At 35.7% G+C, this 21534-nt stretch overlaps 1 protein-coding gene and 2 non-coding genes across 6 annotated transcripts in view; 1 reads left to right on the forward strand and 2 right to left on the reverse strand.

Moving 5' to 3' along the window:
* The window catches only part of Pot1 (protection of telomeres 1), a 63053-nt gene that overhangs the window by 5905 nt on the left and 35614 nt on the right, over positions 1-21534 (forward strand). For 2 of the 4 annotated variants that reach the window (XM_076913637.1, XM_034518801.2), the window contains exons 3-4: positions 5267-5313; positions 10177-10291. In XM_076913637.1, coding sequence (XP_076769752.1) covers positions 5305-5313; positions 10177-10291 — 124 coding nt within the window. In that variant the 5' untranslated portion in view covers positions 5267-5304. The remainder of the gene's footprint in view (positions 1-5266; positions 5314-10176; positions 10292-21534) is intronic. The other 2 variants (XM_076913638.1, XM_076913639.1) reach the window with 1 other exon arrangement.
* Positions 7506-7567, reverse strand: LOC117721157 (U7 small nuclear RNA). The gene has a single exon (XR_004608416.1). It is a non-coding gene; the product is annotated as a U7 small nuclear RNA (small nuclear RNA).
* Positions 7581-7641, reverse strand: LOC117721159 (U7 small nuclear RNA). Its single transcript, XR_004608418.1, has one exon. It is a non-coding gene; the product is annotated as a U7 small nuclear RNA (small nuclear RNA).

A 21534-nucleotide genomic window follows, 5' to 3' on the forward strand; every position in this document is an offset into this window, starting at 1 on the left:
CTCAGAAATCCACCTGCCTCTGCCTCCCAAGTGCTGGGATTAAAGGCATGTGCTACCACCACCCGGACCTGTTGTAGTTTTTAACACAAAGTTTCTACGGTGTCTTTTTAGTAAGTACTTTTTTCCGTGTCTGCATTTTCCTCTATTTGGATAATTTTTAATTGTCCAATTTGAGGATTTAATTTTATTTAATCATTTCTGCTAGTATTCTTGTCTGTTATTTCTGGAATTTTTGACCTTTCTATTTTAAACATGTTATTTTTAATCTTCTTATTCTTCTTCCTCCTCCTCTTCTTCCTCCTCTTCTCCTCCTCCTCTTCTTCCACTTCCTCCTCCTCTTCCTTCTTCTTGTTATTTTATGTGTATGGATGTTTTTCCGTCATGTGTATCTGTGCAGTGCACGTATGCACTCTCAGAGACCAGCAGGGGGCGCCAGGTTTCCTGGTCCTGGAGTTACAGACAGTTGTGAGCTACCATGTGTGTGTTAGAAACCAAAACCAGGTCCTGTGGTAGAACAACCGGTGGTCTTAAACTCTGAATGGTTCAGCGATCTCCAGCCCGTGTTTTTGGTTTGATTTTAAACTTAGGGCTTTATTCAGGTTGTGCATCTGTTTTTCCACTATGCACTTGTGCTAGAGTTTCATTGTACAGTTCAGACAGGATGTGACACTGTGAAACAATATGACAAGGAACACTGTAGTTTCTTGGCTTCTGTCTCTCAAAGTGCTAGAATTATAGGCATGACACCCCACATCTTGTTTCTATTGATTTGCTTTAACCCATTTCATAAACTTATTTTTTTTTGACATGCCTTAAGTACAAACATTTAAATTTTTTTCTTCATAGTTATATTTGAAAATAACTGTGCTTGTGAAAATATACTTACCAGCTTTATTATGGGTAAAACAGTTGTATTTAAAATGTTTATCTATATGCATATGATTTTATCAATTGACAAAGACAAATCAAAAGTCAACAGTGTAGTAGTGTTTTTGAAAAATAATTAAATGGCTGAAAAAGTTTACTTTCAAGTAGCAGAATAATTTTAAACAGTAATATTTATTGTTTTAAAATAGATTTAGAGTTATTAATAATATTCTCTTAGATTCATTTTTGAAAAATTGTCAAATATATTTCCATATGGAAAAGATACATAAAATGATGCCTTTAATATTTTACATATGCAAAAAATACATAAAAAATGATGTCTTTAGAATTGCAAAAGTCCAAAAGGTATATAACTTAGCCATGTATAATGGAATGGTTTCTCCTGTCGCTTCATTTCAATATTCAGTATTCAACAGAAGCTCTAACCTTACATATCTTACATTTCTTACATTTCTTACATGAAATATCTTACATTTCTTCCTCAATTAAACTAATGTAATTAAAAATTACTGTATTTTGTAACTCATTGTGCTCATAAGATTCTTATATCTTAAAAATGCATACCTGTAAAACCCTTAGCCAAATAGTAGTCAAGGTAAAGTTACAACGTAAGAATCGGATTAGGCTGAGTAGCATTAATACCAGGCAGAGATATAAAAAATGGAAAATAATAATTGCCGGGAGCCAACCCCCTCGCCCCCGGCTTGGGGGTGAGAGAAGGGGAGAGAGAGAGATGCAGCTGGTTCTTCTTTCTTCTCCTCCTCCCACCGTCCGGTTCTTCTCCGAGGCAGCCCCTATGCTACTGTAGCTGACCTGCAGTCAGCATCCTGGCCCTAAGACCAGCAAGGTGTTAAGTAAATAGCCCTGTGCTATCCTAAAAACTTCTTCTGAGGGTAAATGAACTGCAGGCTAGGGTGATTAACACCTGTAGCCTAACAGCAGAGGGTTAGGCAACCTGGTCTTTGTTCTATCTCAGCAGGAACTGCTGGGCTCTAACTTACAAGAAGAAAAGACACTTTAGAAAAGTTACTATAGAGTTTATTTAGTGTAAAAAGTATCCTATGAAAGCTATCTGAGAGGAAGCGTGGAAAAGTCCTGAGTGGGGAAGAAGAAAAGATTCTAACAAAGTAAAATTCTAAGGGAGAAAAATTCTAGGCAGGGGGAAAGGAAAGGGCGATGGGGTCTAACTAACTGACTAGTCTAACTCACCATTCTAAGACACCATTCTAACTGCTCATTCTAACTTCCTATTCTAACTGCCTTCTCATCTCTTTGTGCTCAGAACTTATACATCTTTCAGAGTACATGGTCACATGTTACAAGGTTCATCACAAGTTCACACCAAATTTCAAGTCATAAATTGAAATAGAAGTTTACAACACAGAATGTTTACATGAATACCCATTAGGAGTAATTATCTAACTAGACATTCATCACCTGTCTAGCTCTACAGGTTCGCAGAAAGTTTGAAACTATAACTTAAGAAATTAGTGAAGTTTTGTATAGATAAACCCAGGCAATATTTTCTCTTCTGTCCTGGTACCTATAATAAATTGTGGATTCCCTCTAGTAACCTAGGCTAATGGTTTTATGTCCTCTTGGAATGTGCTCTGAGCAGGAGAAGGTCCAGTTACTGTCACTCTTGGGGCAATTAACTGATAACACTCAGGAGACTGGCAGAGTTCTCATTGCAGTTTGACTATGCCTAAGGGACTTAATAGCAGTCCCGATATAAAAGAGCTTAATAATCACTGATATAATTTTAGGAATTCTTATAAGATCATCATTAATACTTAAGAAGTCATCTATTTGTCTGTATAGTATCACTACAAGACAGTACATCTTCGTGGATCTGCAGAGATCTGCTACAAAGGGGTGTGCTATTGCTTGGTGATAGTAGCATATGTCTAATAATAGTAATAATGGAAAAAGCATATTAATAGCAGGAATCTTTCCCAAAATCACGTCCACCACAGCCTTGCTAATGGGGCACACTCGTCGCAGATTATATGATAATCCGAGGCAAGCATTTCAGGATGATCATCTGCTCATTATTAGCTTGTCCCATTATGGCTCCTGACAAATAATAATAATAATAATAATAATAATAATAATAATAATAATAATAAGACATTGCAATATACTACCTTAATTGAATAAAGGGGGAATATAAAATGATTATATCAGTAGCTGCAGAAAACTTTTTTGACAGTTTCAGCATTTTTCATGAGAGTAGAACTCAGAAAGTTAAAAGGGTACTTGCTTATTATAATAAAGACATTTATGACATTTAGCTAACACCATGTTCAGGAATATAGAGGTCAAAGGACAACATATGTAGTTGGTCCTCTCCTACAAAGTGGGTATTGAAATCAAATTCAGGTTGTCAGGCTTGGCATCAGCTTCTTTAACAGACTAAGCCTTATTATGCAAAAACTTTAAACATACAGAACCAGTGAGAGTTATTTAGCTAATAGTTATACATTTATCACCTAGTTTCAACTGCATATTACAGTTTTCTAGTGGAACTGATAGAAAGTTTATGTTGTTTGTTTATCCTATAGAGGCTCGCTTGTCCTAACAGTGACCATCTGCATGCTGGATGAGAACCCTGTAGCTGTTCAGCCAATCTGTTTGATGCCTCAGCAGTCTCTGTCTTCTGTTGTTGAAAGCCTAGTATTTCTGTAGAGTCTTTTGAAGACTCAAGAGGCTGCCATCTGATATCAGTAAAGGATAGCAGCAGAGGTGGTGGCGGCAGTAGCAGCAGTGGGACTGATGCACTCACCAGCAGGAATGAAAGATAGGCAGTCAAGCTGCACTGCTTTTTCTTTAGACCTCTTGGATATATGAGTCTTTGTATAATCTTACCTGGAATGTAAGACTATACAAAGTCTAGAATGGTGGTTTTGTAGTACTTGAAGGCCTATCCTACATGATGGAAACTGAAGCCAACATTGCTGGCACTGGCAGAGGATGGTTATCCTGGTGTTTGTGTGGTGGAGTGGGTGAAGAATTTGGTATTTGGTTGTTTTCGGGCAACAAAGATGCCTAAAATAATATCTACTTCCTGTGTTCTGAATTTGAATTTTCTAAAATGCTGAATATCAAATTTTCCTACTTTTTAAGTAAATATTGGATTAATAACCACCTGTTCTTTGATAGCATATGTTCCCTATAATTTTTGTTATCTTTGTATTTCTTTCTATATAATGTTTATATTTGAAAATGTTTTTAGTGAAATAGTAAATTTGTACTAGCCGGGATTTGTATGTATGTGTGTGAGTACAGGTTCCGTGTGTGTGTGTGTGTGTGTGTGTGTGTCTGTCTGTCTGTCTGTCTGTCTGTCTGTCTGTGTCTATGTCTATCTGTCTGAGTATACTTTAGAATTTAGAATGGACAGACATGTTAGATTAGACACTTGTAAATCTTTGACTAAAATCTTACGTTTGTTTAAATTATAATGTATTTCTCTGAGGCCAGTTGAAAGCAAGTGTGTTTTACTTTTTGTGAAAATTACATGAAAGTGTACTTACTTTGTTCCTTAAGTGTCAGCATATGCTAGAGAGAAGTAAAAGCTTCAGACAGAAACTTTTCATGGATTTAACCATAAAGAGCTCTGGTGACTTGGAGTCGTCTACTCTTGTTGTGGTTTTATTAGAACAAAGTAATTGAATAGAATGATATTTCTTTAAGTTTATGAGTGAAATACTAAGTCTGAGTTGTTTAGTTGTTTAGTGTGGAGGCTGAAACATTCTCACTGAGTTGTTTGCCAGTAGACAGATTAAAAGAAACAAAGATGATAACGGTGCACGTGAGCCACAAACGTGCCATACAGAGGCCAGAGTTTAAGGCCTGAATATCCTTCTCCCCTTTCAAAATCATTAGCTACTGTGCTAAAATTATTTATTGCAAAAATAAATTAATAAATAAAAAACTGTGTCTGGGGAATATATAACTAGAAATTTCCTGCACTGTTAGTGCAGGGTTGGATTATCAGTCTCTTCCTCTGTGCTAAGTGTAATATTGGCTAATGAAGTTGCTGTAAGGAGATTTGAGAGCCACCCCCCCCCCCTTTAGCTACATTATTTGATCTTAAATCTTTAACATTTTTTAAATTATGTGTGTGTGTGTGTGTGTGTGTGTGTGTGTGTTTGTGTGTGTGTAGGGATATGTGCATGTGAATGCAGGTGCCTGTGGAGGCCAGAGCAGCATGTTGGGCCCCCTGGAACTACAGATGCAGGTGGTTGTGTGTGTTTGACATGCATCATGGAACCAAACTGTACCGTGATAGAGAATGTAAGTATTGTTAAATGTACAGTTAATCATATTTGAATGGAAGTAACATACATACAAAGAAATCCTCTTCTTTTGTTTTCAGGTTTATGATAGATCTGTGAGAGGATTTTTCATCAAACAATGTCTTTGGTAAGGTGATATTTAATACACAGTGATACATACACATTTATGCATCTGCTTCATATTTTGATTTGCTTTATAGTTTGATTTTAATTTAGTCTATTTTATAGTCAGCTTTTGCATTAGTGCTAATCCAGTGGAAACCTGTATCTTCATTTTTTTATATGATGGTATTGCATTATAGTTCTGTATATTCTTAATGATAGTTGATTTTTTTTTTACCTATATCATCTACTAATATCTCTGCAAAAGCTGTACATATGTAAGAAAACTGGAAGAAAACCAGTTCTTACTTTATGAAGACACACAGTTGTTGTTAGTTTAAACCATAGGCAAATTTATCTCTTTTTGTCAGCCTGTATTAAGGCAGGTTGTTATGTACAGAGTCATGATTTAACAAATTATTTATATATATATATATATATATATATATATATATATATATATATATAATACATTTTTTAACCAAATTTTCTTTATTTTATAAAATTGTGATATTTAATATCAGAAGGAAGTATTTTCATTTTTGCAGGTTGGATACTTACACCTGAATGAAATTAGAAAGAAGGCAATACATTGATAAAGTTAAATGTAATGTGTGTTCTACATCTATGCATTCATTTATTATTCATTCTCTTTCTGTGTGTCTGTATATGCTTGTTTGAGTTTATGTACAGCATTTGCATGGAGGTGCCCACCCAGGCTAGAAGGCATTGGATCTCCTGGAGTGGAGTTGTAGACATTTCTGAGCCACTCAATATGGGTGCTAGAATCCAAATGTTAGTCTCGTTCAAGAGCAGTAAGCTATCATTAACCACTGTGCATGTACACGGTATAAGCTAGCAGTTGGTGATCAGATGTCTTCTTTTTATCACTATCTACTATTCTGAAGCAGGATATCTCACTAAAACCTTGTGTTGGCTAATTCTAGTCTAGCAAGCCTGGATCCTCTGTCTGCTTCCAGAGCGCTGTGAGTATAGGTGGACCACCAAGTGTTTACCTGAGTTCTCCAATTTGTACATGCACATGGCCAGTACTTCTCCTACTGAACCATCTTCCCAACCCTGCTAGATACATTTTCATCTTCCAGGCATAATTGTCTTGGTTTTTTTATACACTGCTGTAAATGATATTATATTTAACTCATTTTTTTTTAGGGATGGAGTTTGTTTTCATTTGAGGAGAGATTGTGTTGCCTTTTGTTTCTTTGGGGTTTTTGGTTGATAGGATGGTACAAGACTCTTGTACATGGCAGTCAACACTGTGTCTGAAGTACATCCTCAGTCCTTAGTGCTCACATTCTCTTGCCTCGTTGTTTTGCTTGCCCCATCATGTGCTCAGCTTTGTCTTAAGCTATCAAGACATAATAGAAGCCTTTCATGTCTTGGCTATAAATAGGTGACCTAAATGCTGAACAGTTTTTGAAGATATCATCAAATTATCCTTAGTGTATTATGTCCTGTAGTTTCCTCACGAATGTTTTAGTATCTTTGGGTGACTTCTATATCTATGCTGAGTAATGTTGCAGCAGTTGGACATGAGACTATTAAAATTTAAAAAACAAACAAGCAAACAAACCCAAAAAACCTTGTTGGCACATGCTGTACTCTCAGCATGACAGAACTCAGTGAAGCAGAAAAATTACTACATCCTGGGTCTCATGAGGAGACTCTCCCTCAATTCAGTAATGAAAAACTCATCCCATCACTGAACTAGTCATATTTAGATCTTCTATGTACCCTTGTGTTGGCTAGAGCAGTCACCTTATCACACAAGGTCCTATTGCACAAGAATATTTAGTTCTTTTAAGATTATTTATTAAGCAATATAGCGCCCTAGGAATCACTGTCACACAAAAAGCAATACAAGATCGTGTTACTAGGTTAGGACATGATAGGATGTTTTAAATACTATATTCCTATTGGCATAGATATTAGACATTTAGCACCAGCTTGTCAGACTGTTTTCACATCCCTGATAGATTTTCATGTCCAAGTGTTTGTAAGTGGTGTTTGCTTTATGGGTTTTATTAATGTTTCCATGTTAACACCTGCCAAAGACCAGTCTCAGCTTGGGATAAGGTCCTGCCAAAGGGGTCTTTGGGAGCAGTAGAAGAAATGACTCAAAATCAGTGATGGATGCAAGTTAACAGCTCTGCTGTCTGCTCAAGATAGCTCTCTAGACAGCTTTCTAGGTAGTCCATGGGTTTTCCAACCAATGTCAGAAAACCTCATAGAAAATTTCTAAAAGAGCTGTAATAGATCTCTGGATATTTCTTGGATTTTCTAATCAGAGTCAGAAACCTGCTGGAAAAATTCTGAAAGAGCTCTGATAGCTCTCTTTGGTCAGAAAACCTGCTAGACAAAAATCTAAAAGAGCTATGTTAGCCTTCTAAATAGCTGAGCTCTTTCAGACCAAAACTCAGTCTTTTATTTGCATATCAATTTAATCATTTACTCCCTGTTTACTTTAGATTATCCCACAAATCAGCATTTTATGACCTTAGTTCCTTGATTCTTAGAAAAGACAGCAGGTGCATATTTTAATACAGCAAGTCCTATGCAGTTTGTTGGGCACAGCACTTGTGGTTGCCAAATGTGACAAAGGGTAGCTTTTTGTTTTCTAACTCCTTCACTGCCTAAGCGATGATGCTGTTCTGGAACTTCCTCTGTAGCATCCTTGAGCTTAGAGACCTGCTTGTCTTTCTAAGCACAAGCAATAAGCTTAGCTAGGTGGGGTCCTGCTCTGAGTTCACCACTCCCTCATTTCCTGGTGCTCCTTTATTACATGATCCCTAAATCTTGTTTTGTAACTATTCCTTTTTCTTTACTGACTTATTAGTGAAGCTGTCTCTGTTCATTTAGGTCTGTGAAGCTCCTCATAGAATTCATATGGCATCCTTATATTTTGCATAGTTGAGAAATACTGTTTATATATTTTGGAACTCATGTTTTCAGAGTTTCTTCTCACAGCCTAAGGGTTGTCCTAAAGTTCACAGTATTACCATTTTGCTGAGGGACATTAGTTACATTCTTGCTTCCCAGACTCAATTATCATGGAGTCATTAACCTTAGGAGGGAGAACATTCACTGCAACATGAAAAATATGTACATGGCTATGTAAACAATCCTTACACCAATAGCAAGCATCTGCACTTGAGAAGACCTTGCTGGCTGTGCTCCAGGGGTGGGAACTGTGTCAGGTCCCTTCCACAGTCATGCTGAACCTGGCAGCTACCTAATCTGTGATAGCCATTTATTCTTCATTTCCCTTATCTAGCTATCGCTGCTGTTAACTGTCCCCTAACAACAAGTATCTCAAGTTCAAAGTGACTTCGATGTCCCCTCCCCCTGGAATCTTGCTTTAGGGCATCATCCTTCACTGTCAGCAATAGAAACAAATTGCTACTCAGGTTGGCATTATTTGGAAGTACTATGTAAATTTATTTATGGTGTTCACAGATAATTTCCATTCAAGAGTACATTAACCCAACTTATAAGAGAATGACTATGCAGACAAATCAATTAATACATTTATATTGAAAAGAGCTGCAGCTATAAAAATTGGTATATGAATGTATAGTGACTAATTTCATGGGAAAGGAATTTAATAGTTTTTGTTTTGCTTGCTTTTTCTGGAAGTTATGCAGATACTGTTTAGTCTCCCTAAGCTGTGCTACCTTCTCCGTTCTTCTCATATCAGGGATATACTGGTTAAGGCAGAATCCCTGGTCCAGTTACTTTGTTGTTGGCATAATTTGACAGCCCAAATCTTCTCTTTTCTGTCCCTTTTGCTGAGTGTTATTCTAACATAATTAATGAGCTACAGTTTTCTCATGTATTAAAGACTGCTTAAATTTCAAAGCCCTTCTCTGTCTACACCAAAGAATCAGGTTTCTTTAAAAAAAAAAAATTAACCTCTGTTTGGGTTTTTAGTAGTCATGTTCAGAGTCATTTGCTAAGTTTATTTCTCACTGGGGCAGAAGTAAATGGGTACTGAAATTTTACACATTAATTTAGTGACCATGTTAACATGCAGATATAACCTCATATAACACTTTCTTTGTTCTTTCTTTTCCTGTGTTATTGTTCTGAATTGCTTTATTCAATTGATTTCTCAACCAAGTCTCAGATTTTCTTGTATATCTGTGTGGGTAGGGGGGTGATTTTGATTATATCTTAAGTTTTGCACTGATAATATATTTAAACTCCAGAGCCAAAATTTACATGTTTTGCAGTTTTCTCTGCCACGTTATTGTATGAGTTTCGTTTTTTGACTTATTCTTTGCCAGGTAGGAAAGAAGTAACTTAATGCTAGCTGGCATGATTCAATACTAAAAGAACCCTTAGAGCTAAATACACTTGGGAATATTCAAGAATGACTCACAAGGGCCACAGTCCTTAATTGGACAGGACAGAACTCTAGTGGCTTCTCTGGGCTTTCCCAGATGTCGTGCCACACTTAGTCATCTCTCTCAGTAAGATTCTCGTAGAGCTTTAACACTGGTGGTACACATATTCAAAGTATGTTCTGTATGACTTCAGAGTATACAACATTTTTTGATATTTTAATCGATTTTTAGAATTTTTTATCGAAGAAGTATAATTATATTTTCAGTTGGTTATACTTTTATAGGTTGGTGTGTTAATTTCCCTATTTCTGAATAAAATTACTTTAAGAAAGCTAGTTGGTTTCTATAGTAACATTTGGAAGCTACCGAGTTGTTTTATAGATGTTTTCCCTTTACATTTTGAAGTCTTCTTTAGGATAATCATTTGAAAATGCAGTGAAATATACTTGATAATTAATAGGTATCATCATAATATTCTAAAATATACATAGTGATATAATTGTTGTTTTTTCTTTCTTTAGGTTCCGGTAACGCCCTATACATATACACCCCTGAATCTACTTAAGGAAGGTACAATTGCCAATGTCTATGGTGTTGTGAAATTCTTTAAGCCTCCATATGTCAGCAAAGGAACTGGTAGGTATCAATGTGTGTGGTGCTTTATGATCAAGAACTGCTTTATTGATCCCAGGGATACAACTCAGATCAAGCTCAATCCTGATTTTTAATTGCCAAACCATAGTGATGAATATTCTTTGGCCATAATTTGTGAAAAGAATGTGGTCTTTAGATTCCAGGGTCTTATTAAGCAATACATGAATACAGTTTTCTAAAGGAGTCTAAATGATGTGAAAAAGCACATGAACATCTGGAAAGCACATGAACATCTGGCCCAGAAATTAAAGGCAAACAGAAGAGAAAATCTGGCCGTAATATGCGTTAATGGATACACAGTATAGAATGTGCTGAGTACGATCTGACAGTGCTGGGAGGACATGTGAAAGCAGAGAGTTTTTAAGTAATTGAAGTTAAATATCTGTAAGCTTAGAATAGATTGCTGCTATTGTAAAGTATATTACATGAGCCCATGGTAACCACAAAGAAAAGACCTGTGAGAAATATACATATAATGTGAAAAATCAAAGTTTGTCATTATAAAAGCTCAGTGTAGAATATGTAGAAGAAATTATCACAACTTCACAAACTTCATATATGCAACTCTCACAGCTGACATAATGCTAGTCACTGAGAAGGACAAAGCTTGTCCTCAGAAATTAGAAAAGTGCAACTGGCCTGTTTGTGGCAGTCTGTTCTACACAGTGTTTAGAATATATAGCCAAAACAGTTGTAGGTTGGAGGCAAAAGAAAAAAAAAAAAGGCCAATGAGGAAAGAAGAAATGAAGTTATGTCTGTAAAGAACATTATTCTGTAAGTAGAAAACTAAATACTTCACAAAGGAATTCCTCTGAGAACTTATAAATGAGTCTAGTAAAGTTATAAAATCAAGCATAACATTATATAAGCATACCAGTGATGAACAGTTTCAAAGGGTAGCAGAGAGAGAGCTTTGATTTAGAATAGCACTGGTATTGTAAATACTCAGGAATAAACTTAGGCAGGGAGTGAAGACTTGAGCTTGAATAGTAAGAACAGTGTTGGAACCACAGATGTCACAGACAGATGCAGTGATGTCTCGTGACAATGGAGCAAGGGTTTATAGTCTTCACAAGTCTACAGTCTTCACAGCAGGATGGAGAGTTACTGTAGTCACTATTGGCTTATTTTTTTACTATGAAAAGAAAAATCTCTCTTAAAATATATAGAAGGCCCCATATGGCCAGAAACAGTCTCCAGGAAGAAAAATTTTAAAGTCTATGATATTCTCATTTCCTAAGTATATTACAAATCTACAGTTAGTAAAGCAGTAGTATAGTACTGGCAGGAAGACATGTATATTTCAGTGAGATAAAAATGAAATTTCAGAAATAAAGGTTCATGTGTATGGTGATTGGCAAACGTGATGATTGGCAAACATGTATATAGTTCTAAAAGGATGGTCTCTTCAGCCAGTAGTGCCGGGAAAACTGCATATCCATACTCAAAGAAAACAAACGAACAAAACCTCCAAAAACATAAGAAAGAATTTCATATATGACATGAAGCTGAAGCTTTCAGAATAAAGCATTGAAAGCTTCTTTACCCTTATGTTAGTCTTGATGCCTTTTATATGACACCAAAGTCACAAAGAGTCACATGGGAAAGCACTAAGCTGTAGGCTCCAACTCAGCAAAAGAACTAGCCAGTACCACAAAGGCAACTTATAGAATGGGAGACATACTTGTAAACCATTTATCTCTTATGAGGTTCATCTAAATCTTTGGCTAGAACAAAGAAGTAGGCTTCAGGCATGAAAATGACATTAGGCTAGGACAGGGAAGTAGGCTCAGATATTTTGGACATCCTGATAAGCCTTTAGTAACAGTGATCACACGGGACTTTGTTTATTGCTTGCTTATTCTTTGACTATTTGTGTTTAATTGTATTGTGAGTTCCTCAACCTAGAACTGACCTTAATACTTGGATGTAATTAAAATGGTATAAAAGCAAAAAGGAAGAGGAGAGATAGGATAGAGTTTATGGGAGGTGGGGGGGGGGGAATGGGAAAAGGGGATAACATCTGAAATGTAAATACATAAAATATCCAATTTTAAAAAAAGAAAGAAAAAAAAAGGAGGTTCATCTCAAGTATTTAGGGAACTCTTACATCCCAGCAGGAAGAAATAAAATAAAAGCATGTGTATTTAAAAGTTAGGTTAAGAATGTGGATAGACAGTTATGCATAGAAGAGTGAAAGGGAGCAATCAGACCACCACCAACAGCAAAGTATGGCATTAGGGAGAGAAATCAGAACCATCCACAACTGTCACCTCATAAGGTGGCCATTAACAAAATGCCAAAGATATGCTGGTGTGGTTATGAAGAAAGTGAACTGTTTTTCCTTGTGCTAGAATTATGCCACCCTCATGAGAATAAACTTTCTCCAAAGTGGAAATGCCTTTTGATCCAACAGTCACGTGTAACTGACTAGAAAACTTGAAATCGAGATCTAGTAGTTACCTAGAAAACTTGAAATGGCGATTATAAAGTAATACTTGATTTCTCACTGTTCACTGCAGTGTTACTCACAACAGACAAGTTGCAGAATCAGGCAAATTGTCCATCAAGAGATGAGTAGGTGAAGAAAATCTCAGGTCCTTGCAATGGAGTATTGTTGAGTTTAGGAAGAAGGACATGTGTTACCTGGTGCAGTGAAAGAGCCTTAACTCCAGTATTCAGCTGAAATATGTCAGGATGGGACCAGATACCATGTACTATTTCTGTAGCCCTGTATAAATTGTCATGTACTGGAATGGACAGCAAAGTGGCTGTTGCCAGGGCCTAAATTAAGTAGGAAGTGGCTATTTGCTCATTAGTGACTATAAGTTTTTAGTTTTATGCAAAGTTAAAAAAAAGCTGTAAGGCTAACTGTGCTCTACACTGAAACTCTGTTTAATTCAGAGACCTTATGTTTCATTCTCTTGTCCCCATTGATCGAAAAAGGATATTTGAGGAAATTAGAAGATTGAAACTTAAACTATGTCAGTTTTTATTTCTACATTTTTGTAGTTTTTAAAGAAAATTAAAAAGGTATAATCCATACATTGTATGATAATGTAATTCTCTAAGCAAATTTGTAAAAAGGTATAGCAGGAATCATTAAGTTAGTGTTTTTCACAAGATAGTAGAAAACAGAGACCATACTTTACCTTAGTTTAGTCCAGTAATAAATTGATCATTTATTAGTGTATTTCATCTATTATAAAGCATTAATTTATTAGAGTCACTGTTAAGTATTTTAAGTGCAACGAATACTGCAAAGGTATTCTTTTTTTATTTTTAATGAGAACATGTTAAAAACAATGGGTCTTATTGATAAAGTAAAAAATATTATTTACATATTGCATTCTAGAAGCTGTGGTCATGTGGGAAGATATGTCCTCATTGAGTTCATGCTGCAAAATGTATTCATAAACATAAGTATATACAAGTTGTATTATAGAGCAGTCAGCTGAGAGTAAGCTCTTGAGTAAGCTTAATAGGAAGACAATCTCAGTTTCATACTTTACTATGTACAGTATTAAGACTGGGATCTGGAGATAATTAAGTAGGCTAGGCTAGCAGTATAAACTAAAGGAATCATTTATGAATAGTTATCATAACATTGTTTGTTTTAAAGGACAATAAAACAAACTGAAAGAGATAAAGCTTGATCTAAATATGGATTTCTTAAGTATTTTCATTCCAACTTGACCTTGCCTGAGCCTTCATCCCTTCTCCATCAGCATGCCTTCAGATGCCTTCACATTGGTGGTAATGACCTCTCCCCATTCTGTGCCTGAATATCACGTCATAATGATCACTGTGACCCCCTTACTTACTATCTGTCTTAGTGTCTGAGCCTGACCTGTCAAATTTATCCATCTAACTTGATAGAAGATAAAATTTTAAAACTTTGCATTTGACATGTCAATTTGTACATTGAAAGTTTTTAAATAACATTATCATAAAATACATCATTTTCAGAAGCAATTAAAAATGGCAATATAAAATTAAAATGTTATTTAAAAAACACTGATGGCAGTATATATTTAGTTATTTGGGAGCATAATCATTCTTTCTTCTGATCATATTATTAAATCATGAATAAAAAGGAATTCCATGGGGAGATATAATTACTTAGTATGTATGCTTATGTCTCATATTTCTATCAGATATGTGTAGTTGATTCCAACGCATTAGTAAAAAATTCATGTCTAGTAATGAAACATCTGTTATTATGGGTATAATATATTTCTGAGATACCAAATTAAAGTGAATGCTATCAATTTTATCTGAACAGTCGAGACTTTAAAATGCATCTCTCAGACATAGCCTGTCTTCACTCCAGCAAGACAGGCAGTGGAGTCTAAAATGATCCGTCCTGTAGGTTCAGTTACAGTTGTTTTTTTATTTCTGTTGACAGAGCTCATCCTTCAGCAGGATTAAGTGCAGCAACAGAAGTCAGGCAAATCACACTGATGTTTGTGTTCAGCAAAGGATCAACTTAGTGAATATCAGTACAGAAAATTACTAGAATAAGGGTATATGAACAGTCCATGACTGGGTCTTTTACATAAAGCAGTGTGATGTCTCAGTACAGTCCCATAGTGTCAGTAACATCTAGATGTATATATAACTAGGTAGATAGGGGAATTGCCTTTATAGGGCTTATATTTTGAATTTTCATATATGTGTGTGTGTGTGTGTGTATATATATATATATATATATATATATATATATGTATGTATATATATGTATATATGTATATGTATATATATACATATATATATATATAATCACCAAGTAAAATTTTTTGTTAATCAGTCCTATTATTAAAAAAATATATAATATTAAAAATACTGACTTCACAACTATGATACTTTTAGAATCCTTGTATATGTGTATGTTGTTCATGTGTGTTCTCTTTTATCTCTGTGAGTGCATACATGAGGAGACCAGTGGACAACCTCTGGTGGTGTTCCACAAGACCTGTCTACCCACTCATTTTTGTTTTGTTTTCATTTGAGACAAGGTCTCTCACAGGCCTGGACTGTACACTCAGGTACCTTATCACTGAGCCCCAGTGATCAGTCTCCTCAGCATAGGATTATAAATGTCACTCATTACACATGTTTTGTTGTTTGTTTCTTAAACTGGGTTCTGGAAAGCAAACATGAGTCCTCATGCTTCCTCAGCAAGGACTTTCCTAAGCTATTTCCCTAGCCCTCCATGTGGATTCTTCAAGATGTCATTCTGTTACTAAACACTGTGCTCTCTGTAGGATTTGGGAGTTTCTACAGCACTGATTTCCTCCGATAGCTCTGTGGTTCTGCTTTTAAACATAGATTTTAAAATTGAATGGCTATATGTCCCTGTAATGCTGCAGTTTCTAAGTGAAACAGTCACTGGATTGCCTACAATGAATTGCTATGGTGTCTCCCAGTGATGGCACTTGACTGTCTGACTTTCAGTAATGGAAGCCATCACAGCTGGAACTGTTCATCACCTGGTTAAAGATGTTGAATGTTGACCTGCCTTTGTCCATGACAACTACTCCATTTATAAATATTTCACCCATTTCTCCCAGGAGAATGGAGGTGGGGATGAAATGTGACCCTTTGTATTTGCTGATTTTCATATACATGAATGATTTTGATTGAAGTTTGAGGATTATATCTGGATTTTTGGTGTATAATATGACACTTTGCCTTTTATACTTTCCTGTAGCTAATCATTAACTGTAAAATTCCGTCTAAAAACTTGTCACATTTTTTTACTCGTTCATATTCAATGAGTAAATTGAATCGCAATAAAAAAATACACTATCATAGATAAAAAGGAAATGAAAAAGCATTTGCAGAGGCATCTCTTGTGGATTATGTATTTTATGTATGCATGCTTCTTTGATTAAAGACCTCTTTAGGTAAGCTACATTTTTTTCCCCTTACAATAAAACTCCAAGGCAATTTACACTTAGTCATGCTGGGGAAATTGGGTGAATTGCTCAAGATTGCAGAATAAAGAGCTTAATTTATCATCTGTTATCTTTTCAGATTTATGTCAAGTTACGCAAATATTGCCAAAGTGTAAAGCTAATTAAATGCCTTCTCATCAGTTTGGATCTGAAATATTCTTGAAGTATTTAAGCATATACATATGTGTTTATATACATGTATACTTGTACTATGCACTGTTTTGTAGCTGATATGATATTCTTAGATATTCTTTCTGCTCTCTCCACCTTCACTACTGATGCTAGGTATCAAGGCAGTAGACTATTAAATTATCTTTAATTTTGTATTTTCATTTGGGAAAGATTGAAAAATAATACAAGGGTCAAAAAGTGTTTATTATTCTATCTAATAATTTTGTTTTGTTTGTTGGATCACTTCCTTGGCACAATTATCATAGTCTGTTAAAACAGGCTCATTTCTGTTCTTTCCTGGTACACTTAGTCTTAAATTAGAATTAAGACATTAGATATTTTCAGTCCTTGATTATCCTTTTGTTCTACTGGGATTTTCTTATTTTTTGTCTTTGACTGTAATGGCTATTCCTGGTTGTCAACTTGACTGTATCTGGAATGAACTACGGGTTCACAGGGAGACTCACCTGTGATCTAGATCTTGAAGCTGGGAGATACAAGTTTCTGACCTGGATCTTGGCATGGAGATCTTGAGGCATAGTGGCTATGAATCCCAAGAGACTAAAGGCAAGAAGATCTCTGAGTTCAAGGTCAGCCTGGGACAAAACCAGTCCCAAATCCAGGCATGGTGGTACACACCTTTAATCTGGGACACACTTTCTGCTGGAGGCCTACATAAGGACATTGGAAGAAGGAAGATTTACTCTTCTTTGCCTGCTCACATTTACTTGCATGTTGTGCTCTGTGTAGATATGATCCTTTAGGTGAAGCACACACATGTTGAGATTTCAAGTCTCTCTGCTAAGTCTGTTGCTGCTAGAGTGTTTCTCTCTGATATAAATCTCTTATCTCATAGACATCTGTTTACAAAACTTGGCCATAGAATCTCCCTGTGACTTAGACATTCCTTAATGCATCTCCAGTCCTATAGCAGACTTCCTGTAGCAGCTTGCCTTTCCTCTTTTCCTATATTCCCTGGGGAACTCCACAGATTCTCTTTCCAGACCCAGTTATCTTTCATCTTGTGAACACCCCAGCACCCCTCTTCTAGCTCATCTTTATTCCTAAGTGTCAGCTTCCAAAACTTAGAAAAAAGTTCTGTCTTAGACCAACAGTTACGACACCTTGGAAGGACTCAGCACTCCATACCATGCAGCCAGTAACCAGTACACTTTTCTAAGCTCCAGAGAGGGCAACAGAAACCAAGGAATGAAAAATCTACTCAACAGAGATAGGACCTGGTAATCAGTACCTTGAATTATAAGCATTCCAAACCCAGATGCTTAGACACCAACATAAAACATAGGACAATATATATCCCTAGATCCCAGCAGCTCTAGTACCTGAAATACCCTGAGTATTTCAACATATGTGAAACAAAAGACAAGGGCTTCAAAATAGCCTTTATGAAATGTTCAAGGATCTTAAAGAGTATAGGAATGAAGCTATTTAATGAAATCTATGAAAACACAAACAAACATTGGAATAAAATGAAGAAAAAAGTTCAGAACCTGAAAGTGGAAATTGAACTGCTAAAGAAAGCTCCAATGAGGTAAAACTAGAAATGAATAATTTTAGGGAACTAAATAAAATCTCAGAGACAGTCTTGAACAACAGAATACAAAAGATAAATGAGAATATCAGGCATTGAAGATAGAAGAAATGGATACCTTGGTCAAAGAAAATGTTAAAGAAAAAAATCTAAACACAAGACATCAAGTAAATCTGAGACACTGAAAAGACTAAATCTAAGAATATTAGGAATGGAGGAAGGAGAAGAAAGCCAAGTAAAAGGTACAGAAAGTATTTTCAACAAAATACTTTTGTTGTTGTTGTTGTTGAAAGAACATTTCCGTAACTTAAAAGAGATGCTTGTCAAGTTACAAGAAGCACACAGAATATCTGATAGACTGGACAAGAAAAGAAAGTTACCACAACACAATAATCAAAACTCAACATGAAGAAAAATAAAATTTAAGAGCCATAGAGGAAAAAACCAAATAGCATACAAAACCAGACCTATTAGATTAACAGATAGATGTTCTACAAAGTAAAACCAGATGCCAGCCCAGATTTCTATACCCAGCAGAAGTTCCAACTAGATGGAGGAAGACATTCCAGGACAACACACCATTAAACAGTACCAATCCTCAAATCCAGGTTTGCAGAAGACACGAGAAGGAAAACTTCAATCTGAGGAAGTTAGTAATATTCAAGAAAACACAAAAAATAAATAATCCCAAACCAGTGAATCAAAGGGACTAAAGGAAAGTAGCATCACAGCAAAATAATAGCAATCAACAAATACTGCATTGATAACTCTCAAGATCAGTGATCTCATTTTCTCCATAAAAAGACATAGTCTAACAAATTAGATTAGAAAACAGGATCCATCTTGCTGCATATAAGAAGCACCTTAAAGATACGTATTCCCTCAGAGTGAATGTGTATAAAAGATATTCCAAGCTAAAGGAATCAAGGAAACCAGTGCAGCCATCTTAATAGCTGACAAAATAGACTTGAAAACAAAATTAGTCAGAAGAGACTGGAAAGGACACTATGTATTCAGCAAAGGGAAAATATACCAAGAAGATACATGCACAAATGGTATCCAGTTTCATAAAAGAAACTACTACAACTGACATCACTTCCTACCCTTCAAACAGTGATAGTGGGTGACATCAGTACCTCACTCTTGCCAATAGGCAGACAGACCATCCAGAGAAAAGCTGAACACAAGTGCTGACCTAAGTGACAGCATAAACCAAGTGGATCTAGCAGAAAGTTACAGAACATTCATCCCAAACAAAAGAATGAACTTTCTTCTCAGCAGCTCATGGACCCTTCTCCTAAGTCGACCACATACTTGAAGACAAAGCAAGCCTGAATAGATACAAGTAACAGTACATCCTATCAGACCCAAGGGTTATAGTTGGATATTAACAACAGAAAATTTCTAAACACATGGAACCTGTACAACTCAGTAATGAATGAAAAAAATAAGACAGAAAATGAAATTTACAACATTTTAAAATTGAAAGTAAAAGCATGTCCAAAATTATTGGACATAAAGGAAGGCAGTTCTAAGAGAGAAGAAGCTCATAGACTTAACCTTCCTAATATTGTGACCCTTTAATACAGTTCCTCACGTTGTGGTGACCCCCAACCATAAAATTATTTTCATTGCTACTTCATAGCTGTAATTTTGCTACTCTTATGAATCCTGATGTAAATATCTGATATGCATGATGTCTTATGCAACCATGTGAAAGGGCTATTAGATTCCTAAAGGGATTCCTGACTTACAGGTTGAGAACTAATGAACTAAGTGCTAAGTGCTTACGTAAAAAGATTGGAGAGCTTACTTAATTGCCACACCTGAAAGTTGTAAAATGAAAGAAAAGGGTGTGGGGGAGGAAGGAAAGGGCAAATGTCCTAAAAGCAGTAGCCAGCAAAAAATAATTAAATTAAGGGCTGAAATCAATAAGATAGAAACAAGGAAACACAAGTTGGTTCTTTCAGAAAAATCAATAGTATGGAGAAATCCGTAGCCAAACTAACTTAACAACAGACATGGAGAAAATAAGAACATTTAAAAAAATCTGTACTCTATGAACTGTAAATCTAAACGAAAGAGATGACTTGCTTGCTATGTAGCACATTCCAAAGTTAAATCAAGATCAGATAAATCACTGAAACGTACCCAATGAAATAGAAGCTATCATTAAATCACCTAACCAAACAGTCCAGATGGTTTTAGGGCAGAATTCTACCAGGTATTCAAAGAAGAATTAACACCAGTACTCTTAAAAGTATTCAACAAGAAACAAACCAAAAGAGCACTCTCCAATTCATTTTACAAGGCTGATTACAAGCCTTGATTTTACAAGCCTGATACATAAATCACACAAAGACCTAACAAAAAAAAGAATTAGATACTAATTTTGTTTATAAAAATACATGCAGTAACTCTCAATAAAACACTTGTAGTCTGCATTCAAGAACACAGTTAAAAAAAATTCCCACTATGATCAAGGAGGCTTCATTCCAGAGATTCTGGAATAGTTCAGTATATGTAAATCAGTAAGGGTAATCCACATTGTAAACAAAAAAAGCACAGGATCGTTTGCTTAAATGCTGAAAAGTCTTTTGATAAAACCCAATACCCATTCCTGATAAAAGTCCTGGAGAGACTAGGAATACAAGGAGCATAATGTTATACATAATAAATGCCGTTTACAGCAAAGCCACAGCCAGCATTAACCTTAATGGAGAAAAATTCAAAGCATTTTCACTAAAATCAGGAACAAGACTGACCACACTGTCCATATATATTTAGTACAATACTTGAAACCTAAGGTAGAGTGACAGAAAACTGAAGATCAAGAGGATACATGTCTAAATCTGTTTGTTCCTGTGGAGAGACACCATTACTATGACAGCTCTTATAAAGGAAAGCATTTTATTGGAGCTGGCTTACACTGTGGCCCACTTTAGAATCTTCACACCATAACCAAGCATCAAACAAAAGGAAAATCGAATGATCTGGATTTTTATTGAGTGTGTTGGTACTATTCCCCGCGAGTTGGCCTGTTTGTTGCTAGTTGTTTGCTTTTTCATTCATTCCCCCAAAAGCTGGAGAGAGTTTCTTGTTGACTTCCTATTCTAACAGATGGAGTTTTTTTTTTTTTTTTTTTTTTTTTTTTCCTAGCTGTGTTTTTGCTAACTGTCTTGTGTTGAATCGTAAATGTTGCCTCTCAGTGTGTAAATGTCCTGGTTGCAGTTTCCTTTTTCAGGCTTGAACTTTAATTTCCAAAGCCAAAATCACCACTGGTCAGCTAAATGTGCTCATAGATGTACCTTTGCTCTGCACTTGCCTGACTCACTTGTTTTTACCTTTGCTGTCCTGTGGGCTCAGGAGGGGATTTTGACTATGCCAGTTTAGGTGGACTGTATTCAGCAAGGAGTATTTTCATCACATGAATTCTTTTAGATGAATTGTTCTCACCCTTCCTAATTCTGCAACCCTTTAGTATATTTCCTCATGTTGTGGGGACCTCAACCATAAAATTATTTTGTTGCTACTTTATAACT

This window comes from Arvicanthis niloticus, chromosome 15, assembly GCF_011762505.2.
Source record: "Arvicanthis niloticus isolate mArvNil1 chromosome 15, mArvNil1.pat.X, whole genome shotgun sequence".
Lineage (NCBI taxonomy): Eukaryota > Metazoa > Chordata > Mammalia > Rodentia > Muridae > Arvicanthis > Arvicanthis niloticus.